The following is a 21,049-nucleotide window of genomic DNA, read 5'->3' on the forward strand; positions in this document are numbered from 1 at the left end:
GGGTCTCTGGCAGAAGGAGGGTCTCTGGGCCAGGGCCAAGGCAGTGGGGGCCGTTCCCTCACTGTTTCCAGGATGGCTTCGCGGGCCACATGAAACCACTTCGCGGGCTGGATCCAGCCCCCGGGCCTTGTGTTTGACATGTCTGGTGTAAATAAATAAATAAATAAATAAATAAATAAATAAATAAATAAATAAATAAATAAATAAATAAATAAATAAATAAATAAATAATTTTATTTGTATACCGCCCTTCTCCCGAAGGACTCAGGGCGGTGAACAGGGCAAACATATAAAAATACAAAATACAAAAATTAAAAAGGAATTAAACAAGATGCCCAAGTTAACAATAGATTAAAATACATTTAAAACAACAATAAGAGATGTGTCTTAGTTCTTTCTAAAAACCAAAAACATAGGGCTATTCTTAGTTTCCAAGGGTCACCCTGCATAATTTGGGTATGATATAATCTTTCATGCCCGTGTCAAAAACAAGCGCCTGAGAGGAAGGATTCCATCCAGGTGGGCTGTCCTGCAGATCGTAAAGGTTCTCACCCACGTAGCCCTTTAAACAGGCACCCAACAAAACCAGCTTGGTCTAAGTGCTAAGCTTGTAAGCCGCCCTGGTCTTCGGAGAATGGAATTAAAATAAAAAAAATTAAAAAAATATGTAACACGTCTAGGTGGATTCTCAATCATCCAGGTCATGTTTGTCCCAAAGGTGCTTTTTCAAAAAAGGCCACTGGACTTTAATAATAATAATAATAATAATAAGAATAAGAATAAGAAGAAGAAGAAGAAGAAGAAGAAGAAGAAGAAGAAGAAGAAGAAGAAGAAAGAAGAAGAAGAAGAAGAAGAAGAAGTAGTAGTAGTAGTTGGAAGGGACCTTGGAGGTCATCTAGTCCAACCCCCTGCTCAGGCAGGAAACCCTATACCATTTCAGGCAAATGGCTGTCCAGTCTCTTCTTAAAAACCTCCAGTGTTGGAGCATTCACCGCTTCTGGAGGCGGTTTGTTTTTTTCTTTGAAACGTTTTTGCTTCTCATTCAAGAACTTTCTAGTAAGCAAAACATTTTCAAAGGGAAAAAAAACAAACCCCAAGAAAGACCAGTGGCCTTTTGGAAAAAGCACTTTTGGGATGTCTTAAGTAACACCTCTGCCTTGAAAACTCACAGGCATTGCAAGCCTTTTCCAATTAGTCTATATAAATGGATGCATCAATAGAGATTGACCTATCACGTACCATCAAAAATGAATCGGCAAGAATGAATCGGCTACAAAGGCCCTAACTATGAAAGATGGTCATAAGGCACATTTTTCAGTGCCTTTGTAACCTTGAACGGTCACTAAACGAACTGTTGTAAGCCGAAGACTACCTGTATTTTTATTATATGGTTACAATAACAAGAGTCTTGCAACTCTGCATGTATTTCCCCCCCCCCTCCGCTGCTTTTTTCCTGAAGCGAACTAGGGAGAATCCAGTCTGAGAAGTTTTCTCAAATTACATTTCTTCTTTGGCCTCTGATTTCTCTTATCTGTTACCTTGGCTGCGATTCTTCCTCAGGATTATTTTTACAATCCGTTACATTATGAAAGTGCAGAACTGCAGACCTTCTGAGGCAGGATTGGCAATGACTGTTTTTAATTTGTTTTATCTCATTTACATAACGGCCCATCTCATAAGCAAGTGAGTCTGGGTGATCTACAACAAAACTAAAGAAGTTTATGTCTGCTTATATTTCAGAGTTAAATACATTTGCCCAGTCAGTTTGTATAGAGGCCTTACCCGCAATGTTGTCCTCGCAACAATTCTGCGAGATTGGTTGGGTTGAGAACCGAACATTGCCCCAAGATCGCCCATTGTGTTCTGTAATGAAGGGAAACACAGACTTTAAATATCAGTCCTACGCCTTAACTACTACACCAATCTCTCACCATGTTAGTTCATCTCAGATTTACACGGCCTAGGAGTCTTCTGTTTTTAAAGACTTGAAAGAAACTAGGAGTATTTGGTACATGCAGGAAACAAAACAAAAAAAATAATCCACTAGGATGTGGATTATTAAATTTTGTGATCTGTAACTCTTTGTGATTTGATAACGTATTATGCAGATAGTCCTCGACTTACAACTACAATTGAGCCCAATTTTTTTTTTGTTGCTGAGTGAAACATTTGTTAAGTGAGTTTTGCCCCATGTTACAATCTTTCTTGCCACGGTTGTTAAGTGAATCTGTCTAGTTATTTAGTGACGCAGTGGTTCAAGTGAATCTGCCGTCCCCATTGATTTGGCTTGTCGGGAGGTGGCAAAAGGTGATCACGTGACCCCAGGACACTGCAGGCGTCATAAATATGAACAAGTTGCCAAAAGCATCTGAATTTTGATCACGTGACCAGAGGGATGCTACAACACTCGTAAGTCTAAAAAACGGGTCATAAGTCACTTTTTTCAGTGCCATTGCAATTTCAAATGGTCACTAAAGGAATTGTTGTAAGTTGAGGACTACCTGTACTGTATATCTGGCTTACCTTTATTCTCCAGGAAACTCTGGAGCTTTTCTTGGCTTAAATGCCAGGGTTTTCCCCTAGTTAAAATAGGGGAAAACAGGATTCATTGGATGGTGGATGCGCTGGGAGCATAGGCATAGACATCTCCAGCAGGTCTACTAGCAAACGGTAAATTACGGTAAAACCAGAGGATTACTGGCTGGGAAACTCAGAAGTTGGAAGTCCACGCGTCTTGAAAGTTGCTGAGGTTGAGAAACACTTCTCTGAACCAGTGTTTCTCAACCTCAGCATACTTAAGCTGTGTGGACCAGAACTCCCAGAATTCCCCAGGCAAGAAAGCCAGCTGGGGAATTCTGGGAGTTGAAGTCCACAACATCCTACAGTTGCTAAGGTTGAAAAACACTGGATGTATATTGGCTTTGCAACACTCCTGATGTGTGCCTTGGTGCTGCTGGATAGCTTTGAAGGTGTCCCCACCCCCCAAATTAAACTTCTGGGTTTTGTTGGTCTGTTCTCAGGTCTACCTCCTTGACACATTTGGCTTGAAGACTCTGGACGCGCGTGGCGACATTGTTTTCTGCAAAATGGCCAATGTTTCTCACACGAACTGGCACTCCAACCGCACCGTGTATGATACCTGCATTGCCAAATGGCTGACGTAGCTGGCCAAGCCGGGGAAAAGGAAGAGGAAGAGAGACTGTGTCCAAAAACTCCGAGCTGCGTTCTCTGACCTCAACTTGGCATTTCTCCTCCCACGGTGAAAAGATGTCATCTGCCTGTAACTTTTCTAGGATTTTTTTTTTTCACAGCAGAAGGAACTTTTTCCTTGCGAGGCGCTTTGGTGTAAGCTGGTAGCAAATTTGGGTGCTCTTAAGATGCTGTCTGGAAGGCCTCAAATGAACTGGATCCTTAGTCCTTTGTTGCGGCTAAGCTACGAGACAAAACAAACAGACAAGCAAAAAAGAAGAGAAGAAGTGCGCAAAAGGGTTACAGTTACATGTAATCAAATATACCCCAAAAGTCCTATTTTCTAGTACCAAGCCTATGGCAGAAACGTAGTAACTGTGGGAACTGGAGGTATTTACCCTTTCAGGTTTCAACTCTGGTGTTTAGTGTCATTTTATTCCCCTGTTTGGAAATGTTTTTTAGTTGCGTCTATTTTTCAGATTATAATAATGCGACAGCTACCCAGAGGACTGTGCTTAAAAAGAGACTGACTAGCCCAACTTTTGTGAGAACAAATTCAGGAACGAAATCTTACCATTTATTCCCTCAGTTAATTTGAGTTTTGTGCTCCAATTATTGCTTTAACTTTCACCAGAGGGGGAAAGAAAAGTAAATGTGTAAGCTTTGGTCCAGATTCCAGTTCCACGTCACTAAAAAAAAAAACACCAGTGGAGTGACAGAAAACTGAATAGCTCAAGAGTTCCAGTCGAGAGCATATTTTTTGTTTCTTTATTTATTTCCAAGCTGGAAATAGTTTAAGGATTCTTGCCTCTAGTTCTACATCAAAATCAATATTATAAATTATCAATTGACTTTGGAGGGCAGAGTGTATCAGCGTATGTTTCCTCTCTCCTTAGAAGCACAACCTCAGGATAGCAACAGAAAGCCAATTTAGACAAAAACGTTCATGATCTTGCTTTATTTTATTTTTTTTTAAAAATATGTCTATTTAAGAGTGGCTCAGTGGGTTAGGACGCTGAGCTTGTCGATCAGAAGGTCGGCAGTTTGGCGGGTCGAATCCCGATTGCCGCGTAGCAGAGTGAGCGCCTGTTACGCGTCCCAGCTTCTGCCAACCTAGCAGTTCGGAAGCACGTAAAAAATGCAAGTAGAAAAATAGGGACCACTACGGTGGGAAGGTAACAGCGTTTCGTGCGCCTTTGGCATCTAGTCATGCCGGCCACATGACCACGGAGACATCCTCGGACAAGCGCTGGCTCTTCGGCTTTGAAACGGAGATGAGCACCGGCCCCTAGAGTCGGAAACGACTAGCACTTTACCTTTACCTTTAGCCATTTTTAAAAGACCAGAACTTCTAATAAGGTGACCTTTCTCCTTGTTTCTAGAGCAGGAGCCACAGAGCTTTGCGTGCAAACAGTATTAAAACTTACATTTTTACCAAGTTACAATAAATGTTTACATGGACTCAGGTTTAACTTTTAACATTAGATCAGGGATGAAGGGGGGAAATGAGTTAAATTTAAGCTGAGATTCCAAGAGGATTCTTATCATTAGACACGAGATGTGTAAAGTATCTTTTGCCTTTCAGATGTTTCTGAGCTAAAGTCCCAGATGCTGGAGGATGCTGGCTGGGCTGCTGCTGATTTAGCAGCATCTGGAAGGTTACAGCTGTGTACTTCATGTAGAAAGTCCTTGCAAATGGAGTTGGCAACCTTCTTACACTGAAGACAGTTATTTTGGGGGAGGGGTTTGCAACCTAAGCGCCATGGCCCACTACTGGTCCATGGCCTATTTGTAACCGGGCGGCGTGAGTGGCCAGGCGCTCATGGCCCCACTCACGCGAGTGTCACGGGCGCTCATGGCCCACTTGCATGAGCATTGTGGGTGCTTGGGGCCTCAACTCACATGAGCGTCACGGGTGCTCTCGGCCCCACTCATGTGAGCAACGGGTGCTTGTGCCCGCGCATGCACGCGCACGCAGACTTGTCCCTCCCACAAAACTATCCCCTCTTTCCCCCCTCCTCCCCCCCGGCACCCCCCCCCCCAAAGGTTGGGGAATTCTGCTTTAGGGGAGGCCATCCAGAATGTGACGCACACATATCTGTAGCTTAAAGTGATATAATCCTATTACTTGAAAGGTTGGGTTTTTCGTTTCTTCTCTGAAACCCCCCCTCCCTTTTACACATTTCCAGCTGCCTTCTATCCTTCACCAGTCATTACGGTTTGTGAACTCTGGTTTGTGACTTAACTGTGATAGGGGAGTTGAGCTACTAAGAGTTTCTGTCCACACACCTCTTGGCTTTGGGTATCCCCGAATTCTCTATTATGCTTGCTTAGGAGAAAAAGTGGCACAGTTGAGTTGCCTTCCAGTAAACAAAGCAATCCACAAACTTGATACAGGGGGGGGGGGGGTTTAGAGATTTGTCAGTCTATGGGACTAGAAGCACTCGTGACTTTTTGATGCACTCTAGCCAGGTGGGGATAGGATCAAGTTTTCAGGGTGTATGTGGGGGGAAACTTGAGAGAAAACTCTAGCAATTAAATAAGAGGCTCGCACTTTTTTTTTTTTTTTTTGCTTTGAATGCTGGAACAAAGCATCGTTCAACATCTCTCCGTACAAGAGTGTGCAATTACCTCAAACTGTTTGGGTGAGGCAGGATTTTGTTGATTTCAGCAAAAAAAAAAAAGTTGGGGATCAGACACACCTGCTAATTTGCTACAGGTAGCCCAGAAAACAAGCAATTCATCCCAATCCATTTTCTCCCCCAGGCCGTTCCTTCATCCATCCATACAAATATGTAGAGAGAGAGAGCCAGGTTGGTTTAGTGGTTAAGGCACCATGCTAGAAACCAGGAGGCTCCGAGTTCTAATGCTGCCTTAGCCACGAAAGCCAGCTGGGTGACCTTGGGCCAGTCACTCACTCTCAGCCCAACCCACCTCACAGGGTTGTTGTTGTGGGGAAAATAGAAGGAAGAAAGTGTATTGACATATGTTTTCCACCTTGAGTTATTTATAAAAAATAAAGGTAGGAAATAAATAAATCTCTACATTCACTCTGTACTAAATGTGGTTACTGTTAGTCTGGGCACTTGCCCTAGAAGTATGTCAAAAAATGTCAACCTTGTCGAGTCTTCAAACTCGCAAGGATAATACAGATGAATTGTGGCTTGACCGGGGTACAAATTACTTTTAGTTATTATTTGATACATAGAATAATAGAATTGGGAGGGACCTTGGAGGTCTTCTACTCCAACTCCTTGCTCAAGCAGGAGGTTTGCCTCACTTTACGAACTTTCTTGCTTACCCTCGTTAAGGGAATCGCTGGAGTGGTTCAGTTAGTAAAATGGTTATTAAATGAATCTGTTTTCCCCATTGACTTTGCTTGTCTGGTTACCAAAGGTGATCACATGACCCTGGGGGTCTGCAACCGTCATAAATGTGAGTCAGTTGCCAAAGCATCTGAATTTTGATCATGTGACCATGGGGGCGCTGCACTGGTTTTGTGAGACAGTCATACGTCTAAGCTGCATTGGTTACCAGTTGTCTTCCGGGCGAGATTTAAGGTGCTGGTACTTACCTTTAAAGCCCTACATGGCTTAGGCCCGGGATACTTGCAGGACCATCTGCTGCCAGGAACGACTTCCCATCGCCCGGTGCGCTCACACAGAGAGGGCCTCCTCAGGGTGCCGTTGGCCAGACAATGTCGGCTGGCGACCCCCAGGGGGAGGGCCTTCTCTGTGGGAGCACCAGCCCTTTGGAACCAACTTCCCCTTGAGCTTCGGATGGCCCCGGACCTCCGGTCCTTTCGCCGCAACCTCAAAACTTTTCTCTTCCATCAGGCTGATCTGGATTGATGATGGGTTTTTAAATATGTTTTAATTTTTAACTGTAGTTAATTTATTTTGGGGCTGTTATTTAATTCTTTTTTAATTTTTGTATTGTTGTTTTTATTGTTGTAAGCCGCCCTGAGTCCTTCGGGAGATAGGGCGGCATATAAGTCCCAAAAATAAAAAAATAAATAAGTCAGGGCTTTTCAACCTTTTCACCCATTGTACCACTTTTAGGATATGGCAACATCCGAGTACCAGCAGTCGCCTAACAAGGTGTCAAAAACTTGAGGACCAAAAAAAAAAAAGGAAAAAAGTGATGAAGTACAGGTAGTCCTCGACTTACAACAGTTCACTTAGTGACTGTTCAAAGTTACAATGGCACTGAAAAAAGTGCCCCCCAAACCACAGCCGTGCAAGACACCTGCCTGCCCACCCGGCGGCGCTCTTCCTCTTGTCCGAGGTTTTCATTGTCGTGAGCATTTCTGTTGAGGATTGGCAGTGGGGTGGGGGGCTGGGGTGTTTGGTTTTTATTCCCCCCGTCTGCTGGGTGGTTGCAGCAGGTTTTGGTCACTTCACATGACCCTGGGACAGTGTGACCGTCATAGATATGAATCAGTTGCCAAGCATCTGAATGTAAATCACAAGACCCTGGAGATGCTGCAACATTCCAGCTGATCGGCGCTTCTTCTGGGCTCAGCAGAAGCGCCGGGATCAGTGCCGAGCTCCAGCTGGAGCCTGGCGCTGATCCTGGCGCTTCCACTGAGCCCTGACAGCCCTGCAGCTCCAGCCATCTCTCGCTCTGGCTTGTGCAGTGCTGCCACCGGTTCAGTTCATTCCCCGCTACCATTTTGCTAGGATGGTCACGTACCACCTGCCAGGTGCCATGTACCACAGGTGGTACCCGTACCACTGGTTGAAAAGCCCTGGTCTAAGTCACTTTTTTCAGTGCTGTTGTAACTTCAGCCACTAAATGGACTGTTGGAAGTCGAGGACTACTTGTATTATAAAACTACATCATAAGTTGTAAGTTAGGTCAACCTTTGGTGACCAATGCAGAACCTGCTTTATCAGAACTACGCTATACATTCAAATATGGAAGGTCCAACTCATCTCATGTTCCATTTCCAAATCTCCAAGTACCGTAAGAGCGTCCTGGCTCCCTGTCCTAAGATTGCGGCTCCACAAAACAGCTCCTTTTTTTTTCTTGTCGCATTTTGTGGAAGACAAACCCTCACCCACACAAGCACAAAAAGGGGTGTGTGTTTAAAATGCAAATAAAAGTTGCAATGGTTTTTGGTTAGAGGTGGGGCAACTGCAAAATTTTCCAGCAACTGGATGTTGAATGTTTTTCAGTGCATTGTTCCAGTGGTGGGATTCAAATATGTGAAGAACCGGTTCTCTGTGCGGATGCTGCTTCCGGAAGTCCGTTCTGGGCCTGGGCGGCCAAAAATTAGCTACCGGTTCTGCCGAAGTGTTGCAAAGCGACTGAATCCCACCACTGCATTGTTCCATAATTATCCCAAAGATGCTTTTTTTTTCATGAGGCAGAACGTTTTCTTTGAAGACGTTTTGCTTCTCACCCAAGAAGCTTCTTCAGCTCCCTTAAGCCAGGGCTTTTCAACCAGTGGTACGGGTCCCACCTGTGGTACATTGGCACCTGGCAGGTGGTATGTGACCATCCTAGAATAGCGGTATTTATTTTATTTATTTATTTATTTATTTAGATTTATATACCGCCCTTTCCCGAAGGACTCAGGGCGGTTTACAGGGCATTTAAAAGAAAGTCAATACAAATGTTAAAACAAATTAAAAAAGATTAAATAAAACCCTGAGAAAAATAAAAAACCCAGTTAAAATTAAAATTAAAAAATTCTCAGCCTGGGCCAGAGAGCTCGAAGAGCCAGGTCTTCAGGTCCCGGCGGAATGAACGGAGGTCGGGGGCAGTCCTAAGCTCCGCAGGCAGCTGGTTCCACAGGGCAGGCGCACCCACTGAGAAGGCCCTATCCCTGGGTGTTACCCGCCGGCAATCTTTAACCAGCGGCACCCTGAGAAGAGCCTCCCTGTGGGAGCGCACTGGACGAAGGGAGCTTGATGCTGGCAGCAGGTGTTCCCTCAAATATCCTGGACCCTCGCCATTTAGGTCTTTATAGGTCATCACCAGCACCTTGAATCTCACACGAAGGGCAACCGGAAGCCAATGCAGCTTGCGGAGTAGAGGTGTTACATGGGAGTATTGGGAGACCCCCATCACGACTCGCGCGGCTGCATTCTGCACCAGCTGAAGCCTCCGGGTGGTCCTCAAGGGCAGCCCCATGTAGAGAGCGTTGTAGTAGTCTAAGCGGGAGGTCACGAGCGCCGGGAGGGGAATGAGCTGAACTGGTGGCAGCACCACACAAGCCTGAGCGAGAGATGGCTGGAGCTGCAGGGCTGTCAGGGCTCAGTGGAAGCGCCAGGATCAGTGCCAGGCTCCAGCTGGAGCTCGGCACTGATCCTGGCGCTTCTGCTGAGCCCAGAAGAAGTGCCGATCAGCTGGAATGTTGCAGCATCTCCAGGGTCTTGTGATTTACATTCAGATGCTTGGCAACTGTTTCATATTTATGACGGTCACTGTGTCCCAGGGTCATGTGAAGTGACCAAAACCTACTGCAACCACCCAGCAGACGGGGGGGGGGAGGAATAAAAACCAAATACCCCCCACCCTCGCTGCCAATCCTCCACAGAAATGCTCACAACAATGAAAACCTTGGACAGGAGGAAGAGCAGCATCGGGCGGGCAGGCAGGTGTCTTGCTCAGCTGTGGTTTGGGGGGCACTTTTTCAGTGCCGTTGTAACTTCGAACAGTCACTAAGCAAACTGTTGTAAGTCGAGGACTACCTGTACTTCATCACTTTTTTCCTTTTTTTTTTTTTTGGTTCTCAAGTTTTTGACACCTTGCTAGGCGACTGGTGGTACTCGGATGTTGCCATATCCTAAAAGTGGTACAATGGGTGAAAAAGTTGAAAAGCCCTGCCTTAAGCTTCTTGGATGAGAAGAGAAATGTCCTCAAAGAAAAACAAGACGGTCTAGTTGCCTCGTTTAAAAAAAAGCATCTTTGGGATAACTATGACCTGGATGAGAGAGAATCTCCATAGACATTGTTCCATGTTGTTGTTGTTAGCTGCGAAGTCGTGTCCGACTCATCACGACCCTATGGACAACGTTCCTCCAGGCCTTCCTGTCCTCTACCGTCTTCTGGAGTCCGTTTAAGCTCACGCCTACTGCTTCGGTGACTCCATCCAGCCACCTCATTCTCTGTTGTCCCCTTCTTCTCTTGCCCTCAGCCTTTCCCAGCATTAGGCTCTTCTCCAGTGAGTCCTTCCTTCTCATTAGGTGGCCAAAGTATCTGACTTTTAGCTTCAGGATCTGGCCTTCTAAAGAGCAGTCAGGGTTGATCTCCTCCAGGACTGACCGGTTTGATCGCCTTGCAGGCCAAGGGACTTATTATTTATTTATTTATTATTTAAACTTGTATACCGCCCTATTCCCGTAGGACTCAGGGCGGTTTACAGGGAAAAATTAAAAATACATACACACAAAGCTAAAATCGATTAAAACTAAAATGAAATTAAGTCCCTGAATTTCAACTAAAACCCCATTAATTAAATAATTAAGACCCCTTGCAGGAGTCTTCTCCAGCACCAGAGTTCAAAGGCCTCAATTCTTTGGCGCTCAGCCTTTCTTATGGTCCAGCTTTCACTGCCACACATTGCAATTGTTCCATAATGTAGTAACTCCTTTTGCCCCCAAAGGGCTGGCTGGCATGGGGAGAAAAAAATCTTTGCTCCCGAGTAGACCATTTCTTTTTCTCCTGGAAAGGCCACCCTCCATCTCTGAGCTTTGCTTGCCAGGCATCGCCCTTGGCAGGCTTCCCACGACCCAAAGGCTGCCCCTAAACCAGCGTTTCCCAACCTTAGGAACTTGAAGATGCGTGGACTTCAACTCCCAGAATTCCCCAGCCAGCATAGCTGGCTGGGGAATTCTGGGAGTTGAAGTCCACGCATCTTCAAGTTCCTAAGGTTGGGAAACGCTGCCCTAAACTACAGGTTTTCCGCAGCCGGCTGGGCTTCCAAAGCACGCCCCGATCTTTTTGCCCGTCAACACAGGCAGGGTGGAGGCCGAGGGCGCGACGTGGCAGGAAGAACCAGCCTGCCTCCAGGTGAGCAAGGCTCTAGTCCTCGCCGATTCCAGATCTGGCGGCGCGGCTGCCTCCCTCTGGTGGCGCGTCCGGGAACTGCTAGCTGTGCGCCCATAACTACCAGACTCCCGACGGAAAGGGGGAAAAAAAAACAAAAACTCGCCAGATCCAGGCTGCAAAACTCCGGACCGCCTCTAGATGCGAAGCAAGATCGTGCAGAAAAGGAGGCAGCCCAGCAATCCGCCCCTTTGTGCTCGCTGCGGAGCTCAAGATCCTGGCCGGATCCCAAGGCTGCTGGGCAAATCGTGGCGCCGCACAGCCTCGGGCACGGAGCCGTTTCCTTACAAGCGTTCACACGACCCACGAAGGGCTTGCAAGCCGCTCCGCCAGGCAGCCCGGAGGCGCAAGGCAAGCGAGGGAGGGGAAAGGCGTTTAACCGGGACGAGCCTCGCAGGCAAGTAGAAGCGGAGCAAAAAAAAAAAAAACCAAAACAAACGGGGCTCTTTCTGAAAATACGGCTCGATCTTGCAGGGAGAGCCCCCTCCTCCTCCTGCCCCCCCCCCAATCCCGGGTAGAGGGATCAGCTGAGATCCAAGATCCCGGCAACTTGGCGCTAGTTCAGATTTCCTCCTGAAGTTTGTTAAAATCCGGAAGTGAGGCTTCAGGGCGCCTGGGGTTTTTCGACGCGCGAGAGGGGTGAAGAGGGCAAGCCGCGGGAATCCCTTCCGACCACTCTTGATCCTCTCGCCGAGGGGGTTGGGGTTGGTGGTGGAGCGATCCGGTTCAAGGGATCGCTTCGGAGAGAGTCCGGGGCCCGCCACGAGCGAGCGTGAGTCAGGTGCAGCTTGATATAACAGCAATGGGAGTTTTCCCGGGTGGGTTTGGGATTTTGGATTTGGATTTGCAACAGGTAAGTTGCCTGAGCAGGGGGTTGGACTAGATTACTCTTCCTCCTCCGCCCCCTCCTCCTCCTCCTCCTCCTCCTCCTTCTTCTTCTTCTTCCTCTTCCCCTTCCCCTTCCCCTTCCTCCTCCTCCTCCTCCTCCTCCTCCTCCTCCTCTTCTTCTTCTTCTTCTTCTTCTTCTTCTTCTTCTTCTTCTTCTTCTTCTTCTTATTATTATTATTATTATTATTATTATTATTATTATTATTATTATTATTTGATTTGCAACAGCCTGAGCAGGGGGTTGGACTAGATTACCTCCAAGGTCCCTTCCTCCTCCTCCTCCTCCTTATTATTATTATTATTATTATTATTATTATTGTTGTTGTTGTTGTTGTTGTTGTTGGGGGCAATAAGCTGACTTTGTAATAATGCCGCTTGGGGGGGGGGCGAAAGCCCTAATAAGCAGGCATATACATAGAATGAAGGCTACTGCTAAGCACATTGGTTTGTGCTTTAAATTGTAAGCCGCCCTGAGTCTTCGGAGAAAGACGGGATATAAATGGGATTAAGAAAAAAAAATATTATTATTATTATTATTATTATTATTATTATTATTATTATTATTATTATTATTATTATTATTATTATATGTTGCAATGGCAGAGGTGGAGCGCGCGCGCCCAAACCCCTCGACCGCAGTTTGCGGAGATGCACCTTAAAAATGCACACACGCACGCCAACCGTGTATTTTAAGATGCATCTCCAACAACTGTTTTTCGAGAGCTTTCTGGGGGGGAGGCCGTTTGCAAACGGAATAATTGGTGGAGCTGAGTTTTTGTTCTGGGCATTCATTTATAATACACCGAGTAAGGGGCTGATCCAAGTAAGGCAGTGAAAGCTGGACCATAAAAAAGGCTGAGCGCCAAAGAATTGAGGCCTTTGAACTCTGGTGCTGGAGAAGACTCCTGCAAGTCCCTTGGACTGCAAGGCGATCAAACCGGTCAGTCCTAGAGGAGATCAACCCTCACTGCTCTTTAGAAGGCCCGATCCTGAAGCTAAAACTCAAATACTTTGGCCACCTAATGAGAAGGAAGGACTCATTGGAGAAGAGCCTAATGCTGGGAAAGGTTGAGGGCAAGAAAAGAAGGGGACAAAAGAGAATGAGGTGGCTGGATGGAGTCACTGAAGCAGTAGGCGTGAGCCTAAATGGACTCCAGAAGATGGTAGAGGACAGGAAGGCCTGGAGGAACGTTGTCCACGGGGTTGCGATGGGTCGGACACGACTTCGCAGCTAACAACAACAAGGGTCTGATCATGCGGGGAGATAAAGAGCAAAGCTGTCCCCTGACACCACTGGATGACCTCGCCAGGGCCCGCTGCCTTGGAAGAGTGAGGAAAATTCTCAGGGATGACTTACACCCTGGACAGTACCTCTTTACTCTCCTACCATCAGGTAGGAGATATCGGAGTATAGCCAGCCGCACCAACAGGCTGAAAAACAGCTTTTATCCGTGGGCTGTTAGGCTTTTGAACGGGAAATAATTTTTATAAACTTTATGCAGAATTGACTTGCGAGGCCGGTGTGTGGTGCAATTAGTTTACATGGTGTAATAAGATGGAGGGTTTGTTGTCACTGTGAGTTGGGGGGTGGGAGCGCGAAGGGAGGCTCAGCTAATTTCAATGTATACATCCTCTTCTCCACGAGCTGCATTGGCTTCCAGTTCTCCTCCAGGTGAGATTCAAGGTGCTGGTGATGACCTATAAAGCCCTTAATGGCATGGGTCCGGGATATCTGAGGGAACACCTGCTGCCGGCATCAAGCTCCCTTCGTCCTGTGCGCTCCCACAGGGAAGGCCTCCTTAGGGTTCTGCCGGTTAGGGAATGCCGGCGGGTAATTCCAAGGGGGAGGGCCTTCTCTGTGGGCGCACTGGGCCTATGGAATGAACTGCTGGTGGAACTTCGGACTGCCCCGGACCTTTGCTCGTTTCGCCAGGGCCTGAAAACTTGGTTATTTGATCTTTCTGGCCTGGACTGAGGGGGTTTTAATATTTTAAATTTTAAATTTTAAAATTTGTTTTAATCGTGGGCTAGTCTTAATTTAATTCTATTTTAATTGTATTTATTTGTATTGTTTTAATTCGCCCTGTAAACCGCCCTGAGTCCTTCGGGAATAGGGCGGTATATAAAATCTATTAATAAATAAATAAATAATAAATACCACTAATAACACTTTACAATGCCTTGGTAAGGCCACACCTGGAATACTGCATCCAGTTTTGGTCACCACGATGTAAAAAAGATGTCGAGACTCTAGAAAGAGTACAGAGAAGAGCAACAAAGATGATTGGGGGACTGGAGGCTAAAACATATAGGGAACGGTTGCTGGAATTGGGCATGTGTAGTTTAATGATGAGAAGGACGAGGGGTGACATGATAGCAGTGTTCCAATATCTCAGGGGCTGCCACAAAGAAGAGGGAGTCAAGCTATTCTCCAAAGCACAAGGCAGGAGAAGAAGCAATGGATGGAAACTAGTCAAGGAGAGAAGCAACCTAGAACTAAGGAGAAACTTCCTGACAGTTAGAACAACTAACCAGTGGAACAACCTGCCTCCAGAAGCTGTGAATGCTCCAACACTGGAAGTTTTTAAGAAGAGACTGGACAGCCATTTGTCTGAAATGGTATAGGGTTTCCTGCCTGAGCAGGGGGTTGGACTAGATGACCTCCAAGGTCCCTTCCAACATTATTATTATTATTATAAATAAATACATGGTTGTACTTGGACAATAAAGGTTCATTAATTACAAAGAAGTCCCCTTTTTGTACCCTAGACCCTGTAGGTGGGGGAGAAGCAGTGTGGAGCTTCTGGCCCCTCCCCGTACCTGCAAGGAGAGAGGGTAGAAAGCCCAAACGGAGGCTCTCCGCTTATCCAAGGAGAAGCCCCTCCCTCCGCCCCCCCTCTTGGGAGGTGGAGCTTCTGAGCCAGGTGTGCTCTGATCTCTTGCCCTTTGCTTTGAGTGGAGTGGCTGAAGGGCAGGAGAAAGGTAAGGGGAAGACCAAGGGAGACACCCCCCCTCCCTCTCCAAGCAGTGCCTCCCCTCCTTCCCAAACTGGGGGATAGGAACGGAGTTGCAGTGGGCGAGGGCTTCTTCCTTCTTCTTTGGTCCTTCTTGGTACGTTCAAAGTCCAGCCCAAGAAGTTTGCTGTGTAAGCTTGGTCTCCGGGCTCCGCTTTGGAGGCCCAAACCCGTGGTTTGCAAATTGCACGCCAAAGGCACCGAGTGGGATTTGCGGCAAAGGCTGAAAGGTGACATGGCTAGGCAGGAGGACCAAACACCCGACTTAGCATCTGGTTCTTCCTGTTTCCGAATCTGGGCAGGGCTGTGAACAGGAAAGTTGTGTTCTAAGGGCAGAAGTACACCAGTCTGGGGGTGGGGTGGGTGGGCTAGCTAGCAGATTGCTCCAGGCCAGCTGGAAAGGGGGCAGGGTTACCTGCTGATTTGGGAGGTTCTGGTGTTTGGTTTGTAAAGATGTACGGTTGCGGGACACAAACCCTCATGTGATTGGGAGTTGGTTTTTTTTCAGCTTTGTTGAATTTTAATGCAGTTGATGGCGTCATTTATCTCATATAAGTGGAAATGTGCCTGATTCTATCATTTTTAAACTGGAGCATGGCCCATGGGGTCTTCTCATCAAAATAAGACAGGGTCATGCCTCTCTCTACCGCCCCCTTCCCTCTCTCTTTCTCCCCCTCCCTCTCTCTCTCCTCCCTCCTCTCCCCTCCTTCCCTCTTTCTCTCTTCCTTTCCTCTCTCCCTCTCCCTTCCTCTCCCCCTCTCCTTCCCTCTCCCCTCCCTCCCCCTCTCTCTTATTCACTCACTCACTCGTTAGCCTTATCAGTTTTGTAAACATTGTTGGAAGAACGTTCCATATGGGAATCTATCCATGCATGCAAACATTTATGATAGTGAACCAACCCTATCTAATTCCTTCCGTCTATTGATCTTTTTCTTTAAGCCTCATATAAATCGATTACCATCTGCCTCCTTGCTTTGTGATCCAAGTGGGACTTCCTTGTCCATTGCTGTGCTCTCCAGAGACAACTCTCTGCCCGCTTGGATTCTGGGCCAGTGGCTCATCTGAAAATGCCGGTTCTGAAGCTTGTACGTCCTAGGTACATGATGGCGAACCTATGGCATGTGTGCCACAGGTGGCACGCAGAGCCTTCTCTGTGGGCACACGCACTGTCGCCCCAGTTCTAGGCCTTCAGCTGGGTGTTATAAAACCTTTTCACTTTAGGCCTCCGCCGCTGTATGCCAAAAAAAAAAAGGTTCAATAAATCAACCAATTTCAATTTCTTGCAGGTAAAAAAAAGATCTCGCAAAGTTGGAATTGATTGGTTGGACTTTTTAGTCTCACCCAGTCTTCCATTAAGGGACGCGGTGGCTCAGTGGGTTAGGACGCTGAGCTTGTCAATCAGAAGGTCGGCAGTTTGGCGGGTCGAATCCCGAGTGCCGCGTAACAGAGTGAGCGCCTGTTACTCGTCCCAGCTTCTGCCAACCTAGCAGTTCGAAAGCACGTAAAAATGCAAGTAAAAAAATAGGGACCACTCCGGTGGGAAGGTAACAGCGTTCCGTGCGCCTTTGGCGTCTAGTCATGCCAGCCACATGACCACGGAGACGTTCTCGGACAAGCGCTGGGTCTTCGGCTTTGAAACGGAGATGAGCACCGGCCCCTAGAGTCAGAAACGACTAGCACGCATGTGCGGGGGAACCTTTACCTTTTTTAAAAGGCACAGTTCAAGAAAAGTAATCTTCATTCCTTTTTTATTATATATTATGTTTAATCAACAGGAATAAAATGCAAAACAGAGAAAACAGGAAAACATACATCCAACAACAACAAAAAATGTGTACAAAAAAAAAGAGAGAGAGAGAGAGACCCAAAAATCAAATAAGTCTAACACTGAACATACAAAAAATTCCATCCCGGCTGGATGCTGGAAAGAAAATCAAAGAAACTTGATAAATCCTCCTCCCCTTATATAACAGGTCTACAGATAATTGCAGGTAGTCCTTGACTTACAACAGTTCATTTAGTGACTGTTCGAAGTTGGCACTAAAAAAAGTGACCTAAGACGGTTTTTCACACCACTACTGTGACATTCCCCAGAGTCGCATGATCAAAATTCAGACGCTTGGCAACTGGCTCATATTTATGACGGCTTTGATGTCCCAAGGTCACCTTTTGTGACCTTCTGAGAAGCAAAGTTAAGGGGGAAGCCAACTGCAGTGATTCATTTAAGAACTGAGGCAAGAAAGGTCGTAAAATGGGGCAAAAATCACTTAGCCGCTGTCTTACTTAACAATATAAATACTGGGCTCCATTTGGTGGTTAAGTTGTGGATTACCTATATAAGCTTTCTTATCCGTATTTAACAAGAAAAATATATAAACAAATATTTCAAATGAGGAGATCTCTTACCTAATCATCTTTGGCTTTCATAATCAGAACTTTTTCCATGCTATTGTCACAAATCCAACTTCTGCAACCAGAGAAAAGGTGTCTTGAGGCTGCAATCTTTTACACTAATCTACTCCTACTTAGTCCTCTCTGGATGTGTAAGGATTACAGGTCCCAGCATTCCCAGCCAACATGAAATAGTCACAGTAGATAAAAAGTTTTCAGTGGGTTGTGGTCCTAACACATGTTGTGATTCAGGGTCAGCTTGTGGGTTCGGCAGTTGGGTCGGACGACTCAGAGGAGGAGGGGGGTGTTGAAGAGCTTGCTGAGGGGGTTAAAGATCTTGCTGATGAGAGCCCTCAGCCAGACCCCTCCCACCTGGTCACGACGGAGACCCAGCTGTGTGAGCCTGACAGCGTGGATGAAGATGACCCACAGCTGGCCCTGTTCAAGGATGCCCGACGCAGGAGGCAATCAATCAGGAGTAAACAGAGGAAGGCAATGGGGCACCTTGGAATGAGGCAGAGAGAAGCCACGCCCTGAACTGTATAAAAGGGGAATGCGTGGGAGGGCTGGTTTGCTGAAGGCAACCACTTGATTAGTTCCTGTTTCATAGCTCCTGTTTCATGGTTGGTGTCTTGTTTTGCTCTGTTTTATCTTAATAAATTTGGCAGGCTTAATTCCAGCCTCTTGCCGTTTGTAAAGGGGTAGTCCCTGCCTTTTCTGCAGGGCCGGTAGCAGGCTGGTACAGAACAACACATATCAAGGTACCCTGTTGGGAATACAGGTAGTCCTCGACTTAACGACCACAACTGAGCCTAAAATTTCGGTTGCTGAGAGAGAGTGTTGTTAAATGAGTTTTGCCCCATTTTACGGCCTTTCCTGTCACAGTTGTTAAGTGAATCACTGCAGTTGTTAAGTTAGTAACATGGTTGTTAAGTGAATCTGAGTTCCCCATTGATTTTGCTTGTCAGAAGGCCGCAAAAGGTGATGACATGACCCCGGGACACTGAGGCCGTCATAAATATGAGTCAGTTGCCAAGCATTCGGATTTTGATCACGTTACTATGGAGCTGCTGCAGTGGTCATAAGTGTGAAAGTCGTAAGCAAAGTCAATGGGGGAATTGCATTCACTTAACAACCGTGTTGCTAACTTAACCACAGTAGTGATTCACTTAACAACTGTGGCAAGAAAAGTCGAAACTCACCTGACAATTACAGGTAGTCCTCAACTTACGACCACAACTGAGCCCAAAATTTATGTTGCTAAGTGAGAAATTTGTTAAAAGTGAGTTTTGCCCCATTTAATGACTTTTCTCGCCACAATTGTTTTTTTTTTTTAATTGAAAAGTTTTAAAATACAATTTTCCTTCAAAGAACCCCCCTTCCCCCTCCCTCCTCCCCCCTCCCTCCTCCCCCCCCTACCTCCCCCCCTCCCCCCCTACTTCCCAGAGCTGAATACAAGGTATATATATATAAAAAAAAAACAGACCTAAACAACCATATACTAACAACTATAAATTCTAAAATCCATCACTCTCTAGCTTATATAGGATAAAGCAAACCTTAACAATATTAAGTATATATAACAAAAAAAATCTAGAATAAGAAAAGGACACTCTCTAGCTTATATAGAATATAAACTTATATAGAATGGAACAAACCTTAATAGTATTAAATATATATTAAAGACAAAAAAAAGGAAAGAGAAAGAAAAAAAAAACCCCTTCTCAACCCTATACTTATCCTAAATAAACTCCATCCATTTTATCCATTCCATGATATAACATTCTTACAAATAATTTTTGAAATTAACCAAGAATCCCAAATCAAAAAACTTTAAAGTCAACTCTTCTGTATTCGGCCGTTCCTCTTCCAGTACCACATCTATAGTTATTCCAAACACAAAAATAAGAAAAAAAAAGATTGCAAACAAAACTTAAACCTCCATTTAAAAAATCTTTTGTATATTCCCCCAAACTTTAATCCAAAAAAGCTCACCCTTTCCACAGAACCACCAAATATAAAAATATATTGCGTCTACACCCAAATCTTTTCCCACCCCCCTACTTGACTACTTGACTATATCGTAAAAGTTCCATAGTCTTCTGCAAATCCTGCTATTTTCTCTTCTTAGATCGTTTTGCAGCAGCACGCGTCACCCTCTGTTTTATAGATTCATCCGATGAGGTTGTCTCTTGATCTCCTCCAACACCGTTGTCTTCTATCTGACCATCTTCGGCCTCTTGATGCACTCCTTCTCCAGATCCCTTTCCAGCTTCCAAAAGTGTTAATGGCGTTGCATTTAAAACATTATTGTAAAAATCAAAAATGCTCTGTTTTATCTTAATAAATTTGGCAGGCTTAATTCCAGCCTCTTGCCGTTTGTAAAGGGGTAGTCCCTGCCTTTTCTGCAGGGCCGGTAGCAGGCTGGTACAGAACAACACATATCAAGGTACCCTGTTGGGAATACAGGTAGTCCTCGACTTAACGACCACAACTGAGCCTAAAATTTCGGTTGCTGAGAGAGAGTGTTGTTAAATGAGTTTTGCCCCATTTTACGGCCTTTCCTGTCACAGTTGTTAAGTGAATCACTGCAGTTGTTAAGTTAGTAACATGGTTGTTAAGTGAATCTGAGTTCCCCATTGATTTTGCTTGTCAGAAGGCCACAAAAGGTGATGACATGACCCCGGGACACTGAGGCCGTCATAAATATGAGTCAGTTGCCAAGCATTCGGATTTTGATCACGTTACTATGGAGCTGCTGCAGTGGTCATAAGTGTGAAAGTCGTAAGCAAAGTCAATGGGGGAATTGCATTCACTTAACAACCGTGTTGCTAACTTAACCACAGTAGTGATTCACTTAACAACTGTGGCAAGAAAAGTCGAAACTCACCTGACAATTACAGGTAGTCCTCAACTTACGACCACAACTGAGCCCAAAATTTATGTTGCTAAGTGAGAAATTTGTTAAAAGTGAGTTTTGCCCCATTTAATGACTTTTCTCGCCACAATTGTTAAGTGGATCACCACAGTTGTTAAACTAGTAACACCGTTGTTAAGTGAATCTTGCCTTCTGTGTTCATTTTGCTTGTCAGGAGGTCGCAAAAGGGGATCACGCGACTCTGGGACACTGCAACCGTCACAAATATGAACCAGTTGGTGGAGCAGTGGGCTAATGCCTCCTTAAGTAACACCAGCTGCCTGCAATTAGTGCAGGTTCGAGTCCCACCAGGCTCAAGGTTGACTCAACCTTCCATCCTTCCGAGATAGGTAAAATGAGGACCCAGATTATTGGGGGCAATAAGCTGACTTTGTAAAAATGCCACTTGAGGGGGGGGGGCGAAAGCCCTAATAAGCAGGCATATACATAGAATGAAGGCTACTGCTAAGCACATTGATTTGTGCTTCTAAGATTGTAAGCCGCCCTGAGTCTTCGGAGAAGGGCGGGATGTAAATGGGATTAAAAAAAAAATATGGAGAGAATTCATTTCATCACTGTCTCACTTAGCAAC

General features: G+C 45.7%; 2 protein-coding genes across 7 annotated transcripts in view; both read left to right on the forward strand.

Moving 5' to 3' along the window:
- The window catches only part of PPT2 (palmitoyl-protein thioesterase 2), a 68,981-nt gene extending 63,771 nt beyond the window's left edge, over positions 1–5,210 (forward strand). For all 3 annotated transcript variants that reach the window (XM_083355678.1, XM_083355680.1, XM_083355679.1), the window contains one exon: positions 3,021–5,210. In XM_083355678.1, coding sequence (XP_083211804.1) covers positions 3,021–3,164 — 144 coding nt within the window. In that variant the 3' untranslated portion in view covers positions 3,165–5,210. The remainder of the gene's footprint in view (positions 1–3,020) is intronic.
- Positions 5,211–11,269: 6,059 nt separating this feature from the next.
- Positions 11,270–21,049, forward strand: part of LOC310636111 (uncharacterized protein) — a 33,812-nt gene continuing 24,032 nt past the window's right edge. The window contains exon 1 of one of the 4 annotated variants that reach the window (XM_083355641.1): positions 11,270–11,644. In XM_083355641.1, coding sequence (XP_083211767.1) covers positions 11,389–11,644 — 256 coding nt within the window. In that variant the 5' untranslated portion in view covers positions 11,270–11,388. Of the gene's footprint in view, positions 11,645–11,891; positions 12,101–15,095; positions 15,247–21,049 lie in introns of those variants that run through there. The other 3 variants (XM_083355640.1, XM_083355642.1, XM_083355643.1) reach the window with 3 other exon arrangements.

Source organism: Vipera ursinii (genome assembly GCF_947247035.1).
Source record: "Vipera ursinii genome assembly, chromosome: 2".
Lineage (NCBI taxonomy): Eukaryota > Metazoa > Chordata > Lepidosauria > Squamata > Viperidae > Vipera > Vipera ursinii.